The sequence below is a fragment of the Eumetopias jubatus genome, unplaced genomic scaffold (genome assembly GCF_037043125.1).
Source record: "Eumetopias jubatus isolate StellerSeaLion01/CBP00866 unplaced genomic scaffold, mEumJub1_p1.0 scaffold_13, whole genome shotgun sequence".
In the NCBI taxonomy this organism is placed as follows: domain Eukaryota; kingdom Metazoa; phylum Chordata; class Mammalia; order Carnivora; family Otariidae; genus Eumetopias; species Eumetopias jubatus.
In genome coordinates this window covers 98,517,071-98,541,283 of record NW_028274819.1, presented here as the reverse complement: position 1 = coordinate 98,541,283, position 24,213 = coordinate 98,517,071, and the positions used below count along the sequence as shown (strand labels likewise).

The 24,213-nt window shown below is 53.9% G+C and overlaps 3 protein-coding genes across 4 annotated transcripts; 1 reads left to right on the top strand and 2 right to left on the bottom strand.

Annotated features, from left to right (window-relative positions):
- Positions 1-317: 317 nt before the first annotated feature.
- H2AX (H2A.X variant histone) lies at positions 318-1,679 on the bottom strand. Its single transcript, XM_028105853.2, has one exon. The coding sequence runs from the start codon at positions 1,586-1,588 to the stop codon at positions 1,157-1,159; it is 432 nt and encodes a 143-aa protein (XP_027961654.1). The 5' UTR covers positions 1,589-1,679; the 3' UTR covers positions 318-1,156.
- A 726-nt stretch (positions 1,680-2,405) lies between these two features.
- Positions 2,406-7,026, bottom strand: DPAGT1 (dolichyl-phosphate N-acetylglucosaminephosphotransferase 1). The gene is made up of 9 exons (XM_028106039.2): positions 6,655-7,026; positions 6,202-6,322; positions 5,816-6,029; positions 5,419-5,565; positions 4,295-4,379; positions 3,746-3,934; positions 3,345-3,432; positions 3,030-3,185; positions 2,406-2,947 (listed from the first exon to the last, which is right to left on the bottom strand). Exons 1-9 carry the CDS (start codon positions 6,813-6,815, stop codon positions 2,882-2,884), a joined length of 1,227 nt encoding a protein of 408 aa, XP_027961840.2. The 5' UTR covers positions 6,816-7,026; the 3' UTR covers positions 2,406-2,881.
- A 5,857-nt stretch (positions 7,027-12,883) lies between these two features.
- Positions 12,884-22,184, top strand: C2CD2L (C2CD2 like). 2 transcript variants are annotated; one of them, XM_028105922.2, is made up of 14 exons: positions 12,884-13,619; positions 15,642-15,737; positions 16,105-16,224; positions 16,393-16,503; positions 16,593-16,709; positions 16,804-16,915; positions 17,057-17,165; positions 17,999-18,063; positions 18,154-18,281; positions 18,374-18,548; positions 19,285-19,386; positions 19,513-19,646; positions 19,734-20,019; positions 21,083-22,184. In XM_028105922.2, exons 1-14 carry the CDS (start codon positions 13,266-13,268, stop codon positions 21,292-21,294), a joined length of 2,121 nt encoding a protein of 706 aa, XP_027961723.2. In that variant the 5' UTR covers positions 12,884-13,265; the 3' UTR covers positions 21,295-22,184. The 2 variants fall into 2 exon arrangements, with proteins under 2 accessions (XP_027961723.2, XP_027961722.2); XM_028105921.2 differs by having other exon boundaries at positions 19,510-19,646.
- Positions 22,185-24,213: the final 2,029 nt, after the last annotated feature.

Below are 24,213 nucleotides of genomic sequence, written 5' to 3'. Positions count from 1 at the left end.
GGTTGCAGGAAAGATAAGGACAGACACAAAGCCTGTACTCTTTACTTCAGAGGCTGGGACCTCTGTGCAAAGTTCTCCTGGAATGTTCTTTGTTCCTGCCACAGCAGTTCTCATTTCAAACAACAAACGGTCTCCCAGCGAAGAGCGGTGATCGGAGAAACCTAGGACTTAATCCCTCTCCAGCTAACCCGTATGGGTATTCGATAGGTGGGCCATGTATCAGAGTTCCCCCGCCCCCCCGCCGACCCCCCCCACCTCAGGATAGGAGTCTACAAAGTCAGTGCTACAACTGTTATAGAATGACAACAGACACTGCGTTTTTTTAAAAAAAACAATCCTTTAATAAACAAAATTAGTCCATCTGAAACTCCCCAATACGTAAGGTACTAGTCTTGGATGGGTTGTAGCTGCAAAATTCCAGTTCCGAAGCAATCGGAGGCTCAGTGCAGACAGGGACGAACGGGCCGGTGCTGGTACGGAGGGAGGTGCGTGGCCCGCGGAGTAGTCGCCGGAAGGGAAGTGGGGCGAGCGGCGGGGCCCGAGGGCCCGGCTGCGGTCACCGCGGGAGCGCGCACACCTCCTGCGGTCCCCACGGCCCGCAAGGCCGGGGCCCGGCCCCTCCCCCGCCGCGGCCCGGGCGGCGGTCCCCGCAGAAGCGTCCGGCCCGCGGGTGCAGACGGCGGGACCCGCGGGAAGTGGGGGGGGGGGGGCGGCGCCGGGGCGAACGGTGATCCGTTCTTCCCGCACCGCGTCTGGAGAGTCTCGGCCCGAGCACCAAGCCGGAACCCCGGCCCCGGCGCGCACCTCAGCCCTGCGTCAGAGCGGCGAGCGGCTCTTCCAGGAGGCGCCGCGGCCTCCCCGCCGCCCATCCGCGGTTCCGGGGCCCGGGCGGCTGAGTCACGGGCGCCGCGGCGCCCGGGCCTCTGCGCCAGGCGAGCGGGGCCGGCCCCCGGCCGGGCGGCAGCGGGAGCGAGGGCCGGCGAGCCCGCGCGGGGGAGGGGCGGCGGCGGCGGCGGCGACGCGGGAGGGGGGGAGCCGAGCGCCGCGGCCGCCCGCCCCGAGCCCGACGTGGCTCAGCTCTTTCCGTGAGGGCGGTGGTGGCCCTTAAAAGGGCCTTTGTGATGGCATGGGGGGCCGGCTGCGGCGCGGGCGCCCCTCAGTACTCCTGAGAGGCCTGGGTGGCCTTCTTGCCGCCCGCGGGCGCCTTCGGCCCCACGGTGGCGCTGGTCTTCTTGGGCAGTAACACGGCCTGGATGTTGGGCAGGACGCCTCCCTGGGCGATCGTCACGCCGCCCAGCAGCTTGTTGAGCTCTTCGTCGTTGCGGATGGCCAGCTGCAGGTGGCGGGGGATGATCCGCGTCTTCTTGTTGTCGCGGGCCGCGTTGCCCGCCAGCTCCAGGATCTCCGCGGTGAGGTACTCGAGCACCGCCGCCAGGTACACCGGCGCGCCGGCGCCCACCCGCTCGGCGTAGTGGCCCTTCCGCAGCAGCCGGTGCACGCGGCCCACTGGGAACTGGAGGCCGGCGCGCGACGAGCGCGATTTGGCCTTGGCGCGGGCCTTGCCGCCAGTCTTGCCGCGGCCCGACATACTGCGCGAGGTAGAAGAGCAGTGAAGAGGGACGCCTCGAAGGGGGGTAAAAGAGAGCTGCCCGCCGCAGTCCAACTGCTGCCGCGCGCGCCCAGGGGCTGCCCTTATAAGCCCCCAGGGCACACCTCCGCGCCCTCCTGATTGGCTCTTTTCTCGAATACCCGCCTCCGGTTGGTTGCAGTTAACCCTTCCGTGACGCGCCACGGCCGAGGGAGCGCGCCCGCCGATTGGTCCAATTTGAAAACCTTTTGCCCGGGGAAAAAGGCGAGGAGGAGCGGTAGCACGCAGCCAGCCACCCACTCCCCGAGGTAGCCAATCCATGTGAAGGGCGCCAGATTTAAACGCTACAGGGGGAGACCAGAACCGGAAGACAAAGGGGGTGGAGTCTGAGCCACGTCTAGAGCCTCTGGGAAATCTGCGAGGGCTTAGGATTTTTAAAGGAAAGGGGTCAGCGCCACTGCCTCCCTTTCCAGGTATGGTCACTCTCTTCGCCTTTCTCCCTCCTCCCATCCTGCAAAGGGAAAGTGAAAAGGGGAAGAAATGGGATTCCCCCCCCCAAATTCTGTCCCACACGACAAAGGTATCTCCAATCTTATGACCCTCCCTGCCACCGAAGTATGAGGATTTCAGTATTTATTCAACATGTTCTGTCTGGTCGCAGTTCTTTCTGTTCACTTCTTGCTACAAGGAGCCTGCTGTACTGAAAGAAAAAGGAGGGGGCAGAGGCATAGGCATCCTCTTGGAGGAGGTGCCTCCACCAACCCTCCCAATCTACCCTAAGATGCCCATATAGGAGATATACCTACAGGAACAACAATAAGAAAAAGACAACACTTTATTGTCACCACCGGGAGCACCTGGCCCCCCAGTCTGCTCTTACTAATTAGAATACTTAATTTATAGTCAAATATCAAGTGATTTTCGAGCCTGTGTCCCTATCCCCAGCAAGGGCTCTATCCCCAGGCCCAACATATTCCTCGAGAGTCCGAGTCATGGATAACTGCATAAAAGCGGCAGTATCCCACCTCAGGAGGCTGCAAAGACGAGACGGGACGGAGAGGGAGAGTGGCAAGTTGAAGGAAGCCACAGGCAAAGTCCAATCAACAGTCAGTAGAGGGCAAGACAGGCCCAGGGTGTCAATAATCACAGCGGAATGGAATCACTAAGTACAAAATCTGGGGGAGAATAAGAGGTGGGAGAGGCCTGGGCCAGGAGGCATTCCCGGTCAGGAAAGAGGTCGGCCTGAGTCAGGAACCCTGCAGACTGTGCAGTAAAGGGCAAGGACCAGGGGACTCAGACATCGTAGAAGAGCCGGACAAGCTGGTACCGAATGGAGAAGGTGACAGCACTGCCAAGGATCTGTGACGAGAAACACACTAGAGTCAGAATCATGGAGAAAGGCAGACAGGGAGCTGTATGTAGAGCCCTTCCCCGACCACACCTGGAGCAGCAGCAGGAGCAGAGTCAGGTTTCTCTCATGCATGGGCCCGACGACCTTAAGGAGCAAGTTGATGAGGGTCATGTTGTTACACTCCGTGAAGGTACCATCCTCATGCTCACTCTGGCGCACCGTCACTAGCTGGAGACTCTCTGCTACCTGGAGGGGCCAGAGGTGGAGAGAACTTCAAATCTGCTGCAGCAATGGGGATCTGCTTCATGCTTCCAAACTCCCCTTGGATCTGATGCAGGCCCAGGATCCCCAGTCCCTGAATTCCCAGTGATGGCCTAGAGCCTTACCTCCTTGTTACCCTGTTACCTTTAGAATAAAGGTGCCCAAGAAAGAGAGGTTCTTGGTCTTGAACTTGGAATAGCTCATCTCCAGTTTGCCTGTCTTGGTATTGAGTCTGCAGGGGGAAGAGAGCTTTATGTGACGGGGCCACTACTCCAAGAACTCTCTTCACTGCGGTCAATTAATAGAAAGAGCACTGAACATGGCATCAAACAACCTAAGATCTATTTCTGGCTCTGCTTACTACTGTGTGATCAGAGCTGATTAGATTATGTAGGTGAATGTGCTCTGTAATTTGTAAGGGCTAACCATGTGGAGAGAGCCCTTCTTTGGGCCCACACCCTTTGCACAGCAGATGTATAAGGCTGGCTTTACGCATCCCAAGTGAAAAAGCTGCGATGTCCCTTTCAAGCCCCAAAAGTGGCTACCTGGGAATACGGTGGCGAGGGCAGGGTATGATATGCAGGAGCTGAGGCAGTGAGTAGAGGAAGTTGAACACCTGGGGCATGAAGAAGAGTAGCATGGTCTTGCTGAAGTGTCCCAAGATGCCCACCACGGCAAAGGTCATGCCAGCAAAGTAACAGAAGGTATCTCCCACAAACACCCGTGACGGGTACCTGTGTGGGGGAGAGGATCTGAGCCAGTGGCAGGAGGCACTATCCATCTTTTCTCTTACATTACACTTCCTGGGCCCTAGGCTAGCCCTGACTCTAGTTCTGGCCCAGAGGAGACTCTGGCTCTTCCAGCAACTGTCTAGGACCCAAGGCCCTGCATTCATCTCTTCCTGGGGGCTCCACAGCACTCGTCCCTAACTGCGACTGGGCAGAAAGCAATTGAAGAATATTACCAACTGGAGACCCAGAAAACACTCAACATAGGTGTGCACAGGTTTAAGCCTCTCCAGGAGTTGGGTCATGACCAGGACCATACTCATTCTATGATCACATAGTTATCCCCCTAGCCACAGGCCCACTTACCAGTTATGGTAGAGCAATCCCAAGGTGGTGAAAAAAAAGGGTATCATGAAGTAGAGGGAAAAGACATGATCATCCCGATAATCACCTTTGGAAGCAAGGGAAAAAGAAAAAAGGAAAAGTTGATAGGTGCTTCCCTTGCATACCTGGGTCCTATTTTTGTCTCTAAGTTCTGTCCCAAGCTGTACTCCCCACCTCTTCCAAGTCACATTCAAGAACTCACCACCCTTTTTGTGTCACCCAGGCAATTCCTAATATTCCACCTCATTCACGAACCCTTCCTAAATGAGTTACTGTCTTCAATTTGGTTTAGATCAGTCAGACCTAGGTTTAAATACCAGATTTACTTCCTGTGTGACCTCAATCATGACACATTTAAATTCTCTAGCCCTCAGTTTCCTCAACTATAAAATACAGTTCACGAGAACCCCTGCCACATGTTACAAAGTTTAAATGAGATAATGCTCACTAAAGTGGTTAGTTTTAATAAACACTGATATCAATGCTTATCAGCCAAAGACCACCAGAAACACACAAGCAGTCAAAGCTGGGTTTACTGACTTGTAACAAGGGAGACACTGGAGACCACACATCATAGGCAACCATGAGATGCCTTAGTAAGGGAATATTAGGAGGATGTGTTATAGGATTTGTTTTAAGTAGTTCTGGGGAGAAAGCAAGGAGGTGGAGTTTTGCCCTAGACTGGGTGCAGTCAGTCGAAGTAATTCTGTGACTGAGCATCTTAGTTTCATCTAAAAAGTAGGAGGAACTGAGTTATCAGAAGGAAGCAGCAATTGCTCACGTCAGCCAGAAGAGGGAGACCTTAGTCATTTTTGAGGGATGCACAAAATGCGGTTCTACCCGGACTGGTTTTACTCTATAGTGGTCATAGAGTGACCCTGTCTGACTTGGAAGTTCTGTGAAATTGTTTCTGTTCCATAGAAGACCATGGCCTACCTATTAGTGCCAATCCAGCTAAAAATGACAGGGCTTGCTATTTTTCTTTCTTACATTTAATAAATCTTAATATATCGTTTTTTTCCCCCCCCAAACTCCCCAAAGCCAGTATCAGGCAACTTCCTTAACACTCAGACTTCTCTTCTCTCCCTCCTCTTAATCCCACCTACCTTCCAGCTCCACCAGATTAAAGACGATGATGGAAGCAGCAATGACCAGTGACTGGCCAGCCTCTAGGCCATTAATTCCTGCTAGGATATTGATGGCATTGGTACAGAACACTGCCAGCAGCCCCATGTAGACGTAGTACAGGATCCCTGGGGGAAGAAGACAGTAAAAAGTGTGTACCATTGAAATGAGGACTCAAGGATATTCTGTTGAGAAAAGTGGTGGGGACAGAGGATCAGACGAAGGACCAACAGAAAGGATCTGAGAAGACACAGGGACAAGTCAGGGACACTTGGAGGAGAATCTGGAGCACCAGGAATGATGCTCTGCTAGATATCTCCCAGGGTAAGGGTGCCCTGAAGTAGGGGCCACAGGGGCCGTGGTGGCAGGGCTACTCACCCAAGTCCAGATGCAGGCCAAGAATCGGCCGGAAAGGCTTGGGCACCACAATGGTCGTGTTGCCAAAGTTGGTGAAATAGACCATGAGAAGAGGTAGTGAGGCAGCTGTAGGCAGCAGCAGCTTATGGCGCCAGCGCAGATTCAGTACATCGTCCGCAAAGCCCAGGAAAATCATGCAGCAGATGGCAAGGAGCGCACCTATCAGGGCCACAAACTGGGGGAGGCTCGGGCAGGTCACAGCTCAAGCCTACGCCCACCTCACCTTTCAAAAATACCTGTCTTTTCGCTGGATTCTCAGCCCCTCCACCCAAACCCAAATAACCCGAACTCTCTCAGGTAGCTCCCAGACCCCGGCCACAAGCAACCTCCCCCACTCACCCACTTACTTCATGGTGCGGGAAGGCTTTACACCGTTCCTCCATAAAGCAGTTCAGGAAAGGGAAAGGGATGAAGCAGAAGAGGATGATAAGGAAAACAGCACCGCTGATCACTCCCTGGGACTCTGGGCTGTGGCCCAGCAGCAAAGGGAGGGGGCGGAGGGAGAGGAAAGGGGGCGTGGTCACTCACTAGGGCAGGCACTACAGCCATCTAATGGGGAAAGGGGGTGGGGTGGGGAAGGGCACCAGTGCTGGAGTCCCCGATGCACCTGAGGGTCCCCTCAACCACAACATCCCTTCCCAATGTTAGCCAGTGCTGCCCTTCATCTCCCAGAGCCCGGAGCTGTCTGCGGAGTTAGGGCTCCTTCTCCGCCGGGTCAGGCACCCCAGTTCCCGCCCTTGTCCTGCCGGCCCCTTCCTCTGCCCTTGCGTCCCACCCGGGACCCGGGTGCCACCGCTCACATTTGCTGCCGGCCGGTTTTGTTGAGGTCCTGGCCACAGAGGTGCGCGGCGATGAAGTGGCCACGGAAGGCGGGGATGAGGGTGACCGTGGCCACAAATCCCAGCAGCGAGCCGATCAAGTTCACCAGCAGCGGCATTGGCAACTCCGGGAAGGCCCACATGATGACCAGCCAGGGGCCCCGCTCGGCCACCTCCTCAGCTAATGGACAAAATGGGCAGAAGCCCTGGGCCCCCAGCAGGGAGGAGTTGCCGCTCCCCACAGGCTGGGTCTTCCCACAACAGCCTGAGCGAAACCCAACAACTCTGACTTGAGCCGTCCTCCGGACTCGCGCGAGCCTCTAACAGCGCAACCTCGGCGCTGCCCCCACTGCACTTGCATACCCACTGGTTTCCTCCCGGATCTTGTTCGCAGAGCAACCAGCGTCGTGGAAGGCGGCGGCGGCCATTTTTAATACAGGCACGTAGAGCGGGGGACACAAATGTTCCTTTAAACTGCGTCCTTTATTTGAGAGTTTTCAACACGAGGGTAGTGGCAAAACAATTAAAGACAGACAAACAAAAGCGGATACTTTCCTAACGCCGTATTAAAGATGTAAAGCCCAAAGCGGAAAAACGCCTTGCCCGGTTCCAAGATGAACACCTCCTTGTCCCACGTGTCTGACGCCGCTTACTCTTGGTTCCACGTCAGTTTTAGGTCCGCGGGCCGCAGCCGGTCTCGTTTAAAGGGCCAGTACCCCGCGTTTCCTCTGGGGAGCCCCTGGAGCCGGGAAGATGGTTCCTGGAGGCAACGGGGAGGGCAGGAGGGATGAGGATGAGGAGCCGCTCCCCCGCTGCGGGAAGAAAACCTGTTGCCAACCTAGTCGGAAGTCGAGATAAACGCAGCTTAGTTCCCGGGAACGCAGCTACAGTTCGGAAGCTGCTGTAAATTCTAAAGCCTAGGCACTTGAAAAGTCCCTCCCACTCCTCCCACTCCATGTTTTCTTGTCCTTGATTCAGGTACTTTGCCTTCATCATCGCACCGCCTTCTGCCCCCGCAGTAGCAGTAGTTGCCGGGCAACCCAGCGGGGCACTTCACCGCTGAAGGCGCAGGGAGTGCCCTCCCGTCTTGGATTTAACGTGGGACTTGACTTTCCTTGGTCCTCCATTGTGCCAAGCTCCCAAACCGCTGGAAAGAGCTAAGGAAGCAGAAGACTCAGCCCCGCACGTGGCTTCTGTGGGCCTGAGAAACTCGCAGTCAGGCTTCTTCCTCTGGTTATAGTGCCTTTGGCTTGGCACCTGTGTCCTTGCAAATAACAGTTCACCAGCTTCATTCCCTTTCATTCACCAGCCGGCTCTCAGTAGAAAATGATTTACGTTCCACAGAGAGGAAACCACCACCAGGGACTACAGAGACAACTCAAGTATCTCCTCACTTTGTCCACTCTCGAAAATGGCATGCTCCAGGAGTCAGGGTCAGGTTGACTCTTTTCAGGCCAAAGATGGTCTCTCCTGTCTCTCAAAACCAGGTGTGAAATGTCCCTTCTACTTGAAAGCAGCTCTAATTAGCAACAAAACCCAAATATGTATGAAATATACTTAATATACATAAAGTAATCCCAGTAACATACTTGATAGTATTCCACCAGATTTTCAGTACTTATTATCCCACTGGTATCGTTTTTGCCCGGGGGGGGGGGGGGTGGGTGCGCGCGCGCATGCGTACATGCATTTGTGCCTCAGACTTGGAAACTCTCTAGAAGCAAGTGTTTTCTACTCCACAGGGTATTCCCATGGGGCTGACACAGAGATATCTGTATACAAGGTATCATCCCACACAGTAAGTCTGGGTCTTAAAGAGGGACAAATGGCAATAGGAGCACATGGAAAGAGCAATTAGTTGTGATCAGGGGAGGTGAGTAGCATCTCCAAAGATTTCAGTAGGTGGCAAGAGTGGAAGGGCCTCCCAAGTAGGGGAAGTGAGACTCCAGGAGCAGGTGGAAAGGAGGAGCTTGTGGGAGCCTCAGAGGAGGCAGCATTCAGTTATCTTGTTGATCAGGAGCAGGCTGAGACTCCCTGGAGGTTGGAGGGACAGTGTATCTATTTCCTTCTTTATTATCCTTCCCAACCTGTCATTGGGAACCTCTGACTCTTCTCCACAGATCATTAGCCACCCCCCACCCCCCGTACAACCCCCACTGGAACAGGGTTGGGAAGGGACTTGTTCAAAGACAAGACACTAGGGATTCCTCATCCAATATGCATGTTACCATCAGAACATGATTACTGGGGTACTGGCATTACAATATTTTTGTTCCCATGATGGTAAATGCCCAGGTGATGATCAGACTAATTAGGAGAAACAAACACAGGACTTGGCCACGCTTGAAATTTTGTGCCTTTCCTGGTAAAAATTCAAAACATTTGCCTGAATGCTAAAGCTGGTTCTAGAACTCACAGATCCGGTGAGTTGTCAGTGGCTTCTGCTGGTTTCTTGGGCTGGGTAGACAATATCTGAGATGCGTGTCTCCTACTAGGAGGCCCTGAGTGCCTCCCAGTGAGCAAAGCCAATCTATTGTTAAGTTGGATTGCCTGTCAAAGCCTGTCCCCAAAATGTTTTACAGTGCCTAAGAAGTCCATGAGACAGCTTTGGATAGTCTGGGGCAACGAAACTTGCAGGACCCTATCTGTGTCTCTTTCCAGGCAGTTAAGTTACTTTTTCCTTTTCTTTCTGCCTCTCCCCTATCAGTGTATCAAAAGTTGTTAGCTGAGGGGTACATGGGCGGCTCAGTCATTAAGAGTCTGCCTTTGGCTGGGGTCATGGTCCCAGGGTCCTGGGATCAAGCCCCACATCAGGCTCCCTGCTCAGCAGGGGGGGGCCTGCTTCTCCCTCCCCCCACCCCCTCCCGCTTGTGTTCCCTCTCTCTCTGTCAAATAAATAAAATCTTTTTTTTTAAGATTCTATTTATTTATTTGAGAGAGAGAGAGCACAAGCAGGGGAAGGGACAGAGGGAGAGGGAGAAGCAAGCTCCCTGCTGAGCAGGGAGCCTGGCTCGCCCGCCACGAGGCTCCATCCAAGGACCCTGGGATCACGACCTGAGTCAAAGGCAGACCCTTCACTGACTGAGCCACCCAGGTGCCCCAAATAAATAAGTAAAATCTTAAAAAAAAAAAAGTTCTTAGCTGAAAGCATGCCCCAAGATCTCCCATTCCACTGAGATAACATGAGCTTTCAAAAGATGCAAACAATATAGAAATTCCTAGTGTTGGCATGCATAATGGAATATCTTGTTAGACTTCTTAAAATTACAAGAATTTACTAATCCCTACTATGTTCGTGGGAAATTCTTAAGTACTGTGGGGACAAAGTGATATAAATGCACTTTTTCCCCTCAGAGCGTCTGCTTTAGCATATTAAAGCACCTTGGTTGAATATGAGGAAATAGATGAGTGTGACAGGGTCCCCGCTCTTTTATTAAAATATTTTATTTATTTATTTTATTCTGGGGGGAGGGGCAGACGGAGAGGGAGAGAATCCCAAGCAGACTCCACACTGAGCATAGAGCCTGACAGGGGGTTCAGTCCCCCAACCCTGAGATCATTACCTGAGCCAAAACCAAGACTTAGACTGAGCCACCCAGGTGCCCCCGAGAGGGTTCCCACTCTTTTTTTTTTTAAGATTTTATATATATTTTTAAAAGATTTTATTTATTTATTTGAGAGAGAGCGCACACGTGAGCACAAGCAGGGGGAGTGACAGGCAGAGGGAGAGGGAGAAGCAGGCTCCCCGCTGAGCAGGGAGCCTAATGCGGGCTAGATCCCAGGGTCCTGGGACCATGACCTGAGCCGAAGGCAGACACCCAACAAACTGAGCCACCCAGGTGCCCGAGAGAGAGAAAGAGAGAGAGAGAGAGAGCATGAGCAGGGGGTGGAGAAGGGGGAGGGGGACAGGGAGCGAGCCCGCTGAGTAGGGAGCCCAACATGGGGCTTGATCCTAGGACCCCAAGATCATGACCTGAGCGGAAGTCAGACGTTTAACTGACCGAGCCACCCAGGCGCCCTGTTAGGGTTCCCGCTCTTAAGCAGCTTCCTGGTGAGTGGGAAAAGCCAACATAAACAGCCAGCTAGACTGTAAGACAGAATGACATAAGTGCTACAGAGCTAAGTAACAAGTGGAAGGAAGAGTAGCAGGACTAACATGGGAGACTCGTGTGAGACTGAACTGTGAAGCAGTGTCTGGCTGCCCAGGACCGAGTGCTTCGCGGAGGAGTTGAGGAAGTAAGTCCGAGAACTCAGAGAGCTGAGATCCCTGGGAGGTTGGAGGGTTCCTGAAGAAGGGTTCCTGGGGAGGAGAGTCTGCATAGTGTAACTTTGCACCCAGACAACTTCTTACATAATCTGCTTCTGTAGCTCGAGCCGCTTTGCCCAGTGACAGTTTCCTCCTGGGGTCTGGCCCTGAGTTCTTTCATCCCTTCATTGCATGTCTTTTCCTCCCCTTATGATTAAAAACCCACATTCTAGGGGCGCCTGGCTGGCTCAGTCAGAAGAGCATACGACTCTTGATCCCGGGGTTATGAGTTTGAGCTTCACAGTTCATTCTCACACAAGTCTCCCGTGTTAGTCCTATTGCTCTTCCTTCCACTTGTTACTTAGATCTCTAGCACTTATGTCATTCTGTCTTACAGTCTAGCTGGCTGTTTATGTTGGCTTTTCCACTCACCAGGAAGCTGCTTAAGAGTGGGAACCCTATCAGGGCGCCTGGGTGGCTCGGTCAGTTAAACGTCTGACTTCCGCTCAGGTCATGATCTTGGGGTCCTAGGATCAAGCCCCATGTTGGGCTCCCTACTCAGCGGGCTCGCTCCCTGTCCCCCTCCCCCTTCTCCACCCCCTGCTCGTGCTTGTTGAGTGTACAGATTACTAAAAAAAAAAAAAAATTAATAAACTAAAAAATAAATGCTAGGAATCTTTCATGATTTTTGGCGTCCAGTGATGATGCTTGGCAGGGCTATACCAAGGCTAGTCCATCACCAACCATCTCCCCATCATTCCTTACAGTGAATTCCTAGCATCCCAGGCTACCCCACCACCTCCTCTGGTTCAGGCACTCTGTTGCTGACCTGCCAGATCCTGCCTAGCTCTGCAGCCCCACACTTTAGAAGACATTGTTTATTCCCAGGTACTCATTCCTTGGACTACTGACTGGATTGGGAGAGAGATTAATACCTTCCCTGTTACCTATCTGGGTGCTGAACACTTTGCCATATGTAGCTGGAGAAGAAGTGTCTCTTGGGGAATGGGGGTTCCTTTGAATCCTGATGCAAGAGTTCCCTCCCCCTCCCTTCAGAAGAAAATGACAAGCCCCTGTCCTATAGAGATGGAATCTACTCCCTCAAATCGAGGAAAAGGGATGGATCCTGAGGCCAGAGTGTATCTATAGCATCATTTTGTGTGTGCTTGTTGGGATATCACATATTTGGATGGCATCACATAATTTGGCTGAATCTATTGATAGCCCACTGCTACACCGCCAGCTCCCTTCTCATTACCGCCTCTTCTACACGTGCTCCACAGGCAGGAGCTGTTACTATGGAAATATATTATTTTTAAAAACAGAAGCAGCCCCAGGCTTGGGAAATATCTCCAGAACAAACCCACAGGAGCAAGGAGGTTAATAGGGTGTTCCTGAATCCTAGCTCCTAGTGGAAGGGAGGTGGTGGTGGTGGACAGGGCTTAATATTCCATGTTTTATTCTCAGACTCTACCAGGTTCAGGTTCTTTCTGATCGGTGTCTCCAGGACCTCTGTCAGGCACTTCTATCTAGGACGGATGCTCTGCACCTACTCACCCAGGGCCTAGCTTAGGCCAAGAAATGGGAACCAAAGAAGGTGCTGAGCCTGGGGGTGTTGGGAGAAGGGGGCGATGCTATCCACGGGGTTCGGGTCCTTCTTCACCCCACATGCGTCCAAACTATAGAAATCTAAGCTGCGCAGGGGAAATCAGAGGCGGTATCTCGAGCGATTGAAGTTACTCTTGCTGTGAGCTCAGGGGAAGGGGTGTATCCCAATTTCAGTATGGGGCGGGGTGGTCAAAGATCCCGCCTATTTTCAACCCCGGAACCTCCTCCCCTCTGTGTCGTCCTCCCTCCCTCTTCTAAGCTCCTCGAGCCCCGGGCTCGCCAAGCTCCGCCCAGCGCGGGTGCGGCTCCTTTAAGGGCGGGTGGGGGCGGGGCGCCGGCCGTGTTGTCAGTGTCAGCTTTGCGCACGCAGCCCTTCCGGAGCCGGTGCCGGTCCGCGAGCCCGCACGTCTCTGCAGACGAGTCCCCGCCCGGGTCCGGCAGGGCCCGCGCCGTGGGAGGAGTCGGACGCTGGCCGGAGACTAACCCAGGTCGGACTGCCGGACTAACCAAGGAGGGAACCGGACCGCGCAGAGAGCGACCCCGGCGTCGCGACCCCCGAGGACTCCTCTTGTCGATCTGTGGCACCCGCTAGTTCCGGACACCCAGCCCCGCAGAGCCCCCGAGCCCGCGCGCCCAGCCCCGGGGGAGCCCGCCCCCGCCCCGCGGCCCGCCCGGGCCATGCTCCCCCGGGGCAGCGGCTGAGCCCGAGCCGGGTCCCGGACCGGAGCCCGCGCGGAGCATGGATCCGGGCTGGGGGCAGCAGGACGTGGGCTGGGCGGCCCTGCTGATCCTCTTCGCCGCCTCGCTGCTCACGGTGTTTGGCTGGCTGCTACAGTATGCCCGGGGCTTGTGGCAGGCGCGGGCCCGCGGGGGCCGGGGGCCGGGACCCGCCTTAGCTGCCGAGCCCGCGGGCTTCCCGCGGGAGCTGGGCGTGTGGCGCTCGCTGCTGCGGCTGCGGCCGACCCGGGCCGGCGTCCCCGAGGAGCCAGGCGTCCGGGGCCTCCTGGCGTCGCTCTTCGCCTTCAAGTCTTTCCGAGAGAACTGGCAACGGGCTTGGGTGCGAGCGCTGAACGAGCAGGCCTGCAGGGACGGGGTGAGTTGGACAGAAGCACCTAAGTGGTCCCCTCACTCAACCTTTCCTTATGCCTGGAGGGCCGGATGGGGGTGGGGATCAACTGGAGAACCCTATGGCTATGGCTTCTCTTCTCCTCCGGGATTAGAGAAAAGGATGCAGGTGGGGCTGGAGGTTGTAGAAATCTAGCTGTGTCCCAAATTCTCTATTCTGTGGTGGAGGTATTCTCTGGCTCCAAACCCAAGCACAAGTTGCTGTTCTCATAGCAACGCTAATCCCTGGGCCTGAGGGCACTAACATGTAGCCTGGGTGCAGGTTGTGTTGGAGGAACGGGGATAGAAGGGAAACAGGTGCACCTGCAGAAGGAATTTGCCTGGTCCTCATGCCACTTCACCCAGTTAACATTTCATGCCCCATATCCCTGGTTTGACCAGGCAGATAGATCCCCAAGGAGCCTGAATTACCACCACCACCCCCAAGCCCTTAGTAATTTCACTGATACAGACTAACACATCCTTCTTTTTGCTGACCTGCAGCATATATATTGTGGAAAAGGTGTTAAGGTGGAGAGCAGATTAATAGTCCATGCCCTTCTCAGTAGATGAGCCTGGAGCTGCCCCTTGAGGGTCAGTCACAAACCAGCCCAGCCTACTTCCTCCCATTGCACCATGGGCATCTGGTCTCCCAGGAAGTAGGGCAGGAAGCATGGTCATAAGACTGAGGTGGGGTGGGAGGTAGAGGCCTCCTTGTCATGGGGCCCTCTACCATCCTGGCCCAGCGATCTCTCTTTGCCCTCACTGCCTATCAGCTCCCTGCCCAGAGGGTTCTCCAGCTCTAGCTCCCACTAGGACTTTACTCGCTCCCCAGATGCCTGGAAGCGGAAGTGTCCACACAAGAAGTTGCTCAGTCTCCTCTGTCCAGCTAGCCAGCCGAAAGCCAGATGACATCTGTTAGTCTACACCTTGAACTCATCCCTCCACCCAGTTCTTCCTGTACCTTGTCCCTAGGTCAGGAGCAACTCCTTGGCACAGCTGACTCAGCTGGACATTGGCCTCCCTTGCAAGGGGTGGGGAGATTGGGGTTCCAAGCATCCATCTCCCCATCTCCCTATCTCCCTGGGCCTGGCCTTCAAACAAGCCAATGACAGGAGCAGAGAAGTTGGTATTCCCTGGTTTGCCAGGCACACGAGCCCTGTGAATTTATTTCCTCTCATCCCAAGACCCAAGGAAGGGCTGCCAGCTCAATTTGTGCTCCCTCCCCAATTCTTCTTCCCATCCTGCTCTCTGAATGGGGCTTCAGTAGGCTGTTTTCACTGCTGTGTAAGAATTAGGAAGCTCTTTCAAGACCTAAGCTAAGCAGCTTTCTGCTGCCTAATACCACCCTGCTATCTGCCTTGAGGAATTAGCTAGGCCCCTGGACCCTTGAGCCCTCTGAGCTTGCTTTTCTTCCCAGTCCCTCTGGGAAAGTTCCCCAAGGCCATGCTGAGCTAGTCTTCAACCCCAACAATATGAATAGGGTCATACCCTTGATTCTCGCATCCTATTTATCTGGAAGAAGCCTTAGCCTCATTTCTTCAGCTCTTGTCTTGAATAAGTGGCCCTGCTGCTTTTACCCTTAGCTCAGCCATGTCGCTCTCTCCCCAGTTATATGTATGTACCAACCAACACCTTTATTATTTTTTTTCTATTCACGCCTTTCTTCGGGGGTAAGTTGGGGGATGAAGAGGAAGGTGAGGGGAGAAGAGGGAGGCTCCTGGTAATTCCAGGAGAAATCTAGGGTCTTCCGCTCAAGGTGATCTGATCTTTGAGGTGATCTAGCAACTGCAGGCCCTGGGCATCTGGGCGTGTGGCGCTCGCTGCTCACCCAGAGGGGTGTGGTTCTAGGGGAACACTTCCTGTCCTAAAGCCCTGAGCCAAGGAGGGGCCAGAAGCCAGCCTGCAGCTGAGGCCTCTGCAGTGCCAGGGCCCAGCCAGCAACTGAGCAGGCCAGCCCTGTGGGGGGCAGCTCCAGAGACCTGATCCTGTGTCCACATTACTCCCTCAGAGTTCCATCCAAATCACCTTTGAGGAGGTGCCCCAAGTCCCACCCAGAGCCAGCATTGGTCATGTGACCTGCGTAGACCAATCGGACCGCACCATGGTAAGGGTTTGATGGGCGCTGCCTTCCACAGGGCCTGAGGCGGGCTGATCCCAAGAGTTCCTTTTAGTCTGAGGGCTCTTGACCTGGAGTCTCTGAATGCCTTCAGGGTCCAAGGACTGGCTTCAGGAGGGCTGAGAGTTGCATTCAAGTGACATGTCAAATGTAGCACACGTGTGTATATCTGCATTTTTCTGGAGAGAGGAGTCTTTGGCTTTTATTTAATTCTTCTGTGGGCTTGTGACCCCAAAGACGTGAAGTCTCAAGGAAAAGAGAGTGGGGAGGGGTCTTCCTATGGCAGAGCAAAGCAGCGCTGAGCCCCCGTCCTCCGCGCCTGACCCTTCTTGCCTCTGTGCCTCGCCGGTCTCAGGTGCTGCGTTGCCAGCTCTCTGCTGAGGAGGTGATGTTCCCAGTCTCTGTGACCCAGCAGTCCCCCGCTGCCGTCTCCATGGAGACCTACCACGTCACTCTGACACTGCCACCAACACAGGTGGAGGGGGATGTGGGGAACCGAGGTGGGCAGGGGGCAGTTCAAGGCCTCAGCCTTGCAGTTGGCTTCCTATCTGGGACAGAATTGGGGAAGGGAGGGTCCTGGGGAATAGGGAGTCGTTGGAGGCATGAGGCAAGTCCACCTAGTCCCTCTGTCCATCCCCCGCAGTTGGAAGTCAGCCTGGAGGAGATCCCTGGCGAGGGCCTGCTCGTGTCCTGGGCCTTTACTGATCGCCCAGACCTCAGCCTGACGGTGCTTCCCAAGCTGCAGGCCAAGGAGGTAAGGGGGCAGGGCGGGGAGGAAGAGGCAGAGCAGGGAGGCAATGCAGAGCTGGGGGCCCCACCTCTTTGTTCTCCTCTGCTGTGCAGAGAGGCGAGGAGCAAGTGGAGCTCTCCACCATTGAAGAATTGATTGAGGACACCATTGTCAGCACCCAGCCGGCCATGATGGTCAACCTCAGGGCTTGCTCTGCGCCTGGAGGCCCGGTAAGTAGGCCCTCAAAGCAAATAGTTTGTAAGCGGAGCGTCCCCAGTGTGCTACGTTGGGATTCCTGTTCTTTTTACCTCCTTCTGCTCTTAGGTACCCAGTGAGAAGCCACCCGTGGTGCCCCAGGCACAGCCAGCCATCTCCAGACCTACCCGGTTATTCCTCCGGCAGCTTCGAGCGTCTCACCTGGGAAGTGAGTTGGAAGGTGAGAGCCAGAAGCAGCTGGGGGACTGCCAAGGCTATGGGTGCAGGCGCTCCCTGCCCTCTGCTAAGGGTGTGGCTTCATTATTCCTCAGTGGCTTCCCATCTTTGATCTGAGCATCGTCTAATTTCTGGTTCCTCCCAGGCACTGGGGAACTGTGCTGTGTAGCTGAGCTCGACAACCCGGTGCAACAGAAGTGGACCAAGCCCATGAGCGCTGGTCCCGACGTGGAGTGGACTGAGGACCTGGCCCTGTAAGGAGTGACTCCTCCATCCCCACCCCTGCTCTCATGGGCAGACTGAGGATCAAACCCTTCCAGCATAGCCCTGGCATGAATCAGCTCTACTCTTAGTAAACGCTTATGTGAGCCCTGATTGTATGCCAGGCCCTGGCCTAGGTCCTGGGGATACAAACATGACCAAGATACACCCCCACTCCTGAGTTGATTGCAGGCTCCAGGCAGAGACAGAGGTACATAAAGAAGATGGGATAAGGGCTCCAGTCAAGATTTACACAAGGTGCCGTGGGCATGCTTAGGTGGGGGAGATTAATTCCCATGGGGAAATAAAGATCGGAGTAGGCTTCATGGAGGAGGTGGTGTTTAAACCACCCCTTACAGCAAGAATAGGATTTCAACAGACTGTGACAGAAAAATGTTTTTGGCAGAGGAAACAGCTTGAGCAAAGGAAAAGGGGTGGTTTGACAGAGAGAGAGAGACAGGGAGGGCAAGACTGAGGAGGATCCATGCCCAGCATCCCGAGCGGAGCCCTATCCCATTCTCTTGGGAAGAGACAGTGTTTGTTTGTTTGTTTAATTTTTTAAAGTCTTATTTATTTAAATAATCTCTACACCCACCGTGGGGCTCCAACTCATGACCCTGACGTCAGGAGTCACCTGCTCTTCCAGCTGAGCCGGCCAGGTGCCCCAGGAAAAGAGAGTATTTGGGCGGCAGGAGTTAATCTGATCGGAGCCCTCGTTCCATTTTATTTATGGACATCTCTCTTTGCCTCTGGACTGTGGTCAGTTTGAGGGTGGGTGCGGTTTGCTAATCTTCCCCCTCCCTGCCCCACCTCCTCCTGGCCACAGGGATCTGGGCCCCCAGAGCCGGGAGCTGAGCCTCAAAGTACTGAGGAGCAACAGCTGTGGAGACGGTGAGTATCGGGCAGGAAGGAGCACCTCTGGGTGGGTGCTAAGTGGGGCCTGGTCGTGGGCCCAGCTCACAGTGCTGTCCCTTTCCCCAGCTGAACTCTTGGGCCAGATCACACTGTCTGTGGGGCCCCCTTCCAGACCTCTCTCCCGAAGACAGCTATGCCCACTCGCCCCTGGGCCGGGGAAAGCCCTGGGACCGGCGGCCACCATGGCAGTAGAGGTGAGAAGCCGAGCCTAGGGGGAAGATGGGAGGACGCTGGGGAAGGGCAGTCTTTGAGGCCCCGCCTCTTTGCTCTTCCTCCCCCTCGGCAGCTTCAGTATGAGGAGGGCTCCCCCCGGAACCTGGGCACTCCCACTCCCTCCACTCCACGCCCCAGCATCACACCCACCAAGAAGATCGAGCTAGACCGGACCATCATGCCTGATGGCACCATTGTGACCACAGTCACCACCGTCCAGTCCCGGCCCCGTGTAGAAGGGAAACTAGGTAAAGAGAAGGGAGCCCAGTCCGAGCCAGGGGCCCCTGCCTGCAGACCCGTGTGGGACAGGGAAGGGCAAGGGAAGGGCAAGGGAAGCCCTAATTCTAGCTCCTCCTGTTTTCCAGCCACAACTAGCTAATCATCTCTCTCAGGCTTCCCCTTACATCCCTCCTCTTCCCCACCGTTCCTCTCCCGCTGGGATCCTGGGGATCCTGGGTCTTCTGGGCCCTCCTGCTGGCTTCTCGCCCTTCCACCTCCCACGTTCCCCACTGACTTTTCACAGGTCTCCTGCTGGCCCTTTCTGCGGCCCCAACTGCCTACTTGTCCCTCCCTCTACCCTCAACCTTCTAGCACCTTTGGGATCCACCAACAAACCCAGTGACCTCTGTGATACTTCTCTCACTCCTGGGGGCCCTCCATGACATTCCTCCCATCTCTGGGGGGGGTCCCACGGGGTTCTCTCTGCCCCCAGGGGACCCTTGTGCCATCTCTGGGCACTCTCAGCATCTTCAGGGCTTCTCCCCACGCCCTGGGTGGGCCCCCTGGCACTTCCCCGCACTCGCATTGGTGTCCTGTGGTGTCTTTTTGCCCCCCTGGCATCTTATTAATCACCCGTGTGATTGACTGTCCCTTAGTCACCCCTGCCCTCTGAGTCAGCCAAAGCCTGCCTCTCAGTAAAGACAGTAGGGGGTGGGGGCCACTTTAAGGCACCTCCCAGCTCACTGACCCTCCCCCACCCACCAGACTCCCCCTCCCGCTCCCCGTCCAAGGTGGAGGTGACCGAGAAGACGACAACTGTGCTGAGTGAGAGCAGTGGCCCCAGCAGTGCTTCCCACAGCAGCAGCCGTGAGTGGGGGACCGGGAAGTGTGAGTGTCGGTGGGCACGGGGACCCCAGAGTCAAAAAACCATTTTGCGTGGGACCCAGGAGCCGGGGAAGAGTCAGGTTATCCATCGTCTGTACCCCCCAGCAGGGGAGAGCCACCTTTCCAACGGCTTGGACCCTGTAGCAGAGACAGCGATTCGTCAGCTCACTGAGCCCAGCGGGCGGGCAGCCAAAAAGACACCCACCAAGCGTAGCACTCTTATCATCTCTGGCGTTTCCAAGGTAACGTGGCTCTGAGGAGAGGAGCTGGGATAGGGAGAAAGCCCTGATGGGTCACTCCTGCCCATTAAAATGTGTTCCTCCTACCAGGTGCCCATTGCTCAGGACGAGTTGGCACTATCTCTGGGCTATGCGGCATCCCTGGATGCCTCAATGCAGGATGATGCAGGAACCAGTGGAGGTCCCTCCTCACCACCCTCAGACCCACCAGCCATGTCCCCAGGACCCCTCGATGCCCTCTCCAGCCCCACCAGCGCCCAGGAAGCAGATGAGACAACACGTTCGGACATTTCTGAGAGGCCATCTGTGGATGATGTTGAGTCGGAAACAGGGTCTACTGGTGCGCTGGAGACCCGCAGCCTCAAGGATCACAAAGGTGGGGAGATATTGGCAGCACCCCCTCCCCTTCTTTTATGCCCAGTATCAGGACCTGGGTCTTACTGGACACTTAAGGGAATGGGATTCTCAACCCAGTTTGCCTTCCCCTTCCTCCGCTGAGGGATCCCCAGAGTTCCCAGCCTGTTTCAGCCAAGACAGAGTGGAGAAGGGGAACTTACTGCCTAGGGTCCTGGCCTGGATCTGACAGATGCCAGTGACAGGGAGGAATGCCAGAGTATTTCCCTTAACTTCCACTTTTCTTCCTTCCTGGGTCTAAGCATATATCTTCTTTCCTATTGTTGTGTTGTTTTTTTTTTTTTTTCTTTATCCCCCTTCCATTCTGTACTCTCTTCCTTATGAGTATAAGAAATCCTACCCTGGGTCAACTCTCGGAGTGTCCTTCTAGCAGTGACATGGCTGGCCCATGGATAGTCGTGGTGCTTTTCTAACTTTTAAAGATGAGGGGCTCACCCCCACACATCTTTATCCCTCTGCCAATGAGTCTATCAACCACAAATGTATTTAACTGTGACTTAAGTCTGCATCACTTCTTGGTATAATGAGATTCCTAAGTCCAAAGCCTGCTGTGTAAGCACTTTTCTCATTATGTTGGTCCTGAATTTACCTCCTTGAGGTTTTCTAGCTGCCCTGCTTCCGGCTCACATCCTGGAATTTGGTCGACGAGTCAGTGCCCACCCACCTTGTCGTTCCATGATTTTAGGGGCTCTTAGGAATCCCCTCTACTCAGCCTTTGTCTTTCTGTAGTAAAGAGGCCCAGTTGTCAGTCTGGCCTCGCAGAGCAGCAACCCCGTGACGTTGCTGCTCAGCGGCAGTCAGGGGGTGCACACAATCCCATGAGCACCGCCAGTTTTTCCTCAGGAAAGATAAAAGGCATGTTTTTTCTCTACTTTCTTTTCTAAGGAAGCCTGGCTTTTAGACAAAGGAACTGGTTCTGTTCTGTATCTTTGACCCCTCCTCGCTTGGTCCTTTCTCTGCTCCCCACCTCACCCCATGTCTGCCCTGCCCCTCTCTCTGCCTCAGCCTCCCCTCTCCCCCCACAGTGAGTTTCCTGCGCAGTGGCACGAAGCTTATCTTCCGCCGGAGGCCTCGACAGAAGGAAGCTGGTCTGAGCCAATCACACGATGACCTCTCCAATACGGCGGCCACACCCAGTGTCCGAAAGAAGGCTGGCAGCTTTTCTCGCCGCCTTATCAAGCGCTTTTCCTTCAAATCCAAACCCAAGGCCAATGGCAATCCCAGCCCCCAGCTCTGAGGGCCCTTCCCACCTCCTGAGCTAGGAGAGGGCAGGAGTCCTCTCAGCCCACCCCCCACATCCTCTTCCGTTCCCCTTCCTGGGTTCCCAACAGCCTGGGCCAGGGAAGCCCTCTGGGTTCCAGGAAGCCCTGTCCACCCTGGGCTGTGGGGCCGGTTGGAAGGCTACTTGCAACGGGAAGCATGAGAGGGGCGGGCACCCGTTGCTGAGGACACAGAAGAGGGAGTGGGTGGCTGGGAGTAGAGGAGGGCTCTGTCCTGGCACGTGTGGGCATTTCTCAGAACCGGTTGCCTGCTGTTGACATTGGCCCCTCAGAGGAGTCCCAGGGTGCTCAGCTCCTCAGCTGGTCCTTTCTCCCCTATTTATTCTCTTTTCTATTTATATGTGTGGTCCAGGACCCTCAGTGAACAGATGAGAGAGGGCATCTCTCCCAGGTGACCCTTCTTTCCTGTCCCAGGAGGGTAGGCAATTAATTCCCTTTGGGACAGGACTCCCATGTCTCCCTCAGGTCCCCACTCCAACCAGCACCAGTGTCTGCCTCTGGGGACATTGGCAGCTCACAGAAAGCCCGAGCCGGTGCCCTGGATGGGGGGCAGGTACTCCCCACCTCCCTGCCTCCCCTCCTGCTCCTCATCCCTCCCTCCCCTTTATTACTGTTTTTGTACTTGATGCCTTCTCCGTGAGCAGTGGCTCTGTCAGAAGGAGGGAGTCAGGAGCTGGATGGAAGCCTTCCCCAGAGAAATGGCTTTCAGGGGCTTTATTAAAGACTGTGATGATGATGGAGCAAGAGCAGGGCTATACCTCTGTGTGTTGGGAGATGATGATGTCCATTGCTGTGTGATGGCTTGGAATTTAATTTATTAAATTAAAGTCAAATTGGAGTTTACAAACTGGACAAATGGTTATCCTTTGAAAGGTGAGTGAGCAGCAAGGCTGGGGCATTGGGGGGTGGTCAGAGACAGGGGACCAGATAGTGAGGTAGGGTAAACGACACACATATGGGGTCTGCTGAGAAGTTCCTGCAGGGAAGAAGGGACAAGTAGAGAGAGAATGGGAGAACGAGACTTTGAAGGGTGAAGTCATAGCAAAAAACGTCAATCAGAGAAAAAAGCCATCTTCATTCCCCTTTCTTGAATAAGCTGCTCCTTCCAGGATATAATAGAATCCTAAGCATGGATTCTGGATCTAGATGGCCTAGATTTGAGTCTCAGCTCCTCTAATTACCTGTGTGACCCTGGGCAAGTTACGTTACCACAGAGTGTCTCAGTTTTTTCATCTGTAAAATGGGAACTGTGATAGTAGCTGTCCTTTGGTTGTGGCTGAGAAGTAAATGCATAAAGTGCTTACAGTTCTGCTGGCATATGGTCAGTGCTGAATAAGTGCTAACTGTTGCCTCAGAATTCTGAGATAGATTGGGAGGGGGAAGTTTTAAAAGGGTTTCAACATACTGAAAAGTCTTTCATTCCTAAGTGTGGGCAAGTTTCAGGGAGTTACGGATACTAGCAAAATCTACACCCTGGTTCATGTTCTGTGGGACCTGACCCAGGATTTGAACCAGGTAAGCTGCAGCAGGATGTCAGCCCTGGACCAGGGACAGAAAGCCTGAGTGTGCCACAGACACACCAAGTGACCTTGGGGCACACCACTTCTCTTTTCTGGATCTCTACTTCCTCATCCCTAAAATGGAGAGTGGCTTAGATAATCATTCAGGTCACGTCCAGCCTCGCCATTCTGACTAACTTACATCACAGGGGGTTTGGGGCACATGCCTTTGGGTAGGCAGCATGGAACTGTCGATGTTTAGCATGTCCTGTCCATACTAGTCACAGAATATAGGATTTTTATTTTTATTTATTTATTTGAGAGAGAGCGCACCAGTAGGGTGAGGGGCAGAGGGAGAAGCAGACTCCCCGCTGAGCAGGGAGCCCAATGTGGGGCTCAATCCTGGGACTTGCCCTGAGCCGAAGGCAGACACTTAACCAACTGAGCCACCCAGGTGCCCCCGAATATAGGATATTTAGTACGTGGCGGAGTATGGATATTTGGTTAATTTGTATAGTGATATGCTCAACTCTAGGTCATGAAAACTCAAGAGATTTACCAGGCTGTTTCCCTTGATCTACGAAGGGCAACTCTTAATAGCTCACAGAGGAGCAGCTTATTTACCAAGAGGCCAAGATAGCCAAACACACTGATCTCGAAATTTTACAATAAACTTTTGTTGATGGGAGGGCAAGTGTTCAGATTCCCACTGGATCTGTGGATTGAGTGGATGGTAACTGGAAGTTGTACTCAGCTTCTAGTGCTGAGCTGCCCAGAGCTCAATGGAATCACATATTTTATGGTAAAGAACTGGATCACATTTCAAACACAGGTGGTTGTTGTTTTTTTTAATGAATGTATAAGAAATACAAAAGATTATTTGATCAACTTTATCCATTTTACACTTTCAGAGGAGAGCCACAGCTTTTCATGAGTATGAATTATGCTTTAAGTCTTTGTGGCAGCTTTCAAAGAACAAATCTCAGGGTGTGTCTGAATTATCCAACCAAAATTGTAGCTTGTTTTCAAGAGAAGCAGACTGAGATGGAAGTAGATAAGCTAGACAGCAAGATGTGGTCTCAAGTTTTGGAGATGTGTGGATCCCAGAGCTATCCTGAAACTTTTGCCCTGTAAAAATTGTTTTGAGTCTACATAGCTCTGTGAATGAAATTTTTCCTCATGAAATTGCTAAATTAAAGCTAAGAACCATCTTCAGCGGTGTAAGTCTGAATTAAAAGAAGGCTGGCATTTTGTGTATTACTATCTGTGCTTTTGAAGGAATGAAGTTGATAAAGTATATTTTTGTTACTTCTAAATTATATTTTAAAAACTCTTTTAAAATAGGGACAATGCTATAATCCACTGTTAGTAACAAAC

What these genes read in the sequence shown, in the direction of transcription:
- DPAGT1 (XM_028106039.2), bottom strand. Translation starts at nt 6,815, where the DNA reads ATGTGGGCCTTCCCGGAGTTGCCAATGCCGCTGCTGGTGAACTTGATC. An exon ending in AAGCCTTCCCGCACCATGAA is followed by an intron (nt 6,030 to 6,201) that starts GTAAGTGGGTGA and finishes AGCCTCCCCCAG; the next exon opens with TTTGTGGCCCTGATAGGTGC. An exon ending in TAATCTGGTGGAGCTGGAAG is followed by an intron (nt 4,380 to 5,418) that starts GTAGGTGGGATT and finishes TTGCTTCCAAAG; the next exon opens with GTGATTATCGGGATGATCAT.
- H2AX (XM_028105853.2), bottom strand. Translation starts at nt 1,588, where the DNA reads ATGTCGGGCCGCGGCAAGACTGGCGGCAAGGCCCGCGCCAAGGCCAAA.
- C2CD2L (XM_028105921.2), top strand. Translation starts at nt 13,266, where the DNA reads ATGGATCCGGGCTGGGGGCAGCAGGACGTGGGCTGGGCGGCCCTGCTG. An exon ending in GCTCTGCGCCTGGAGGCCCG is followed by an intron (nt 16,710 to 16,803) that starts GTAAGTAGGCCC and finishes TTCTGCTCTTAG; the next exon opens with GTACCCAGTGAGAAGCCACC. An exon ending in TGGACTGAGGACCTGGCCCT is followed by an intron (nt 17,166 to 17,998) that starts GTAAGGAGTGAC and finishes TCCTGGCCACAG; the next exon opens with GGATCTGGGCCCCCAGAGCC.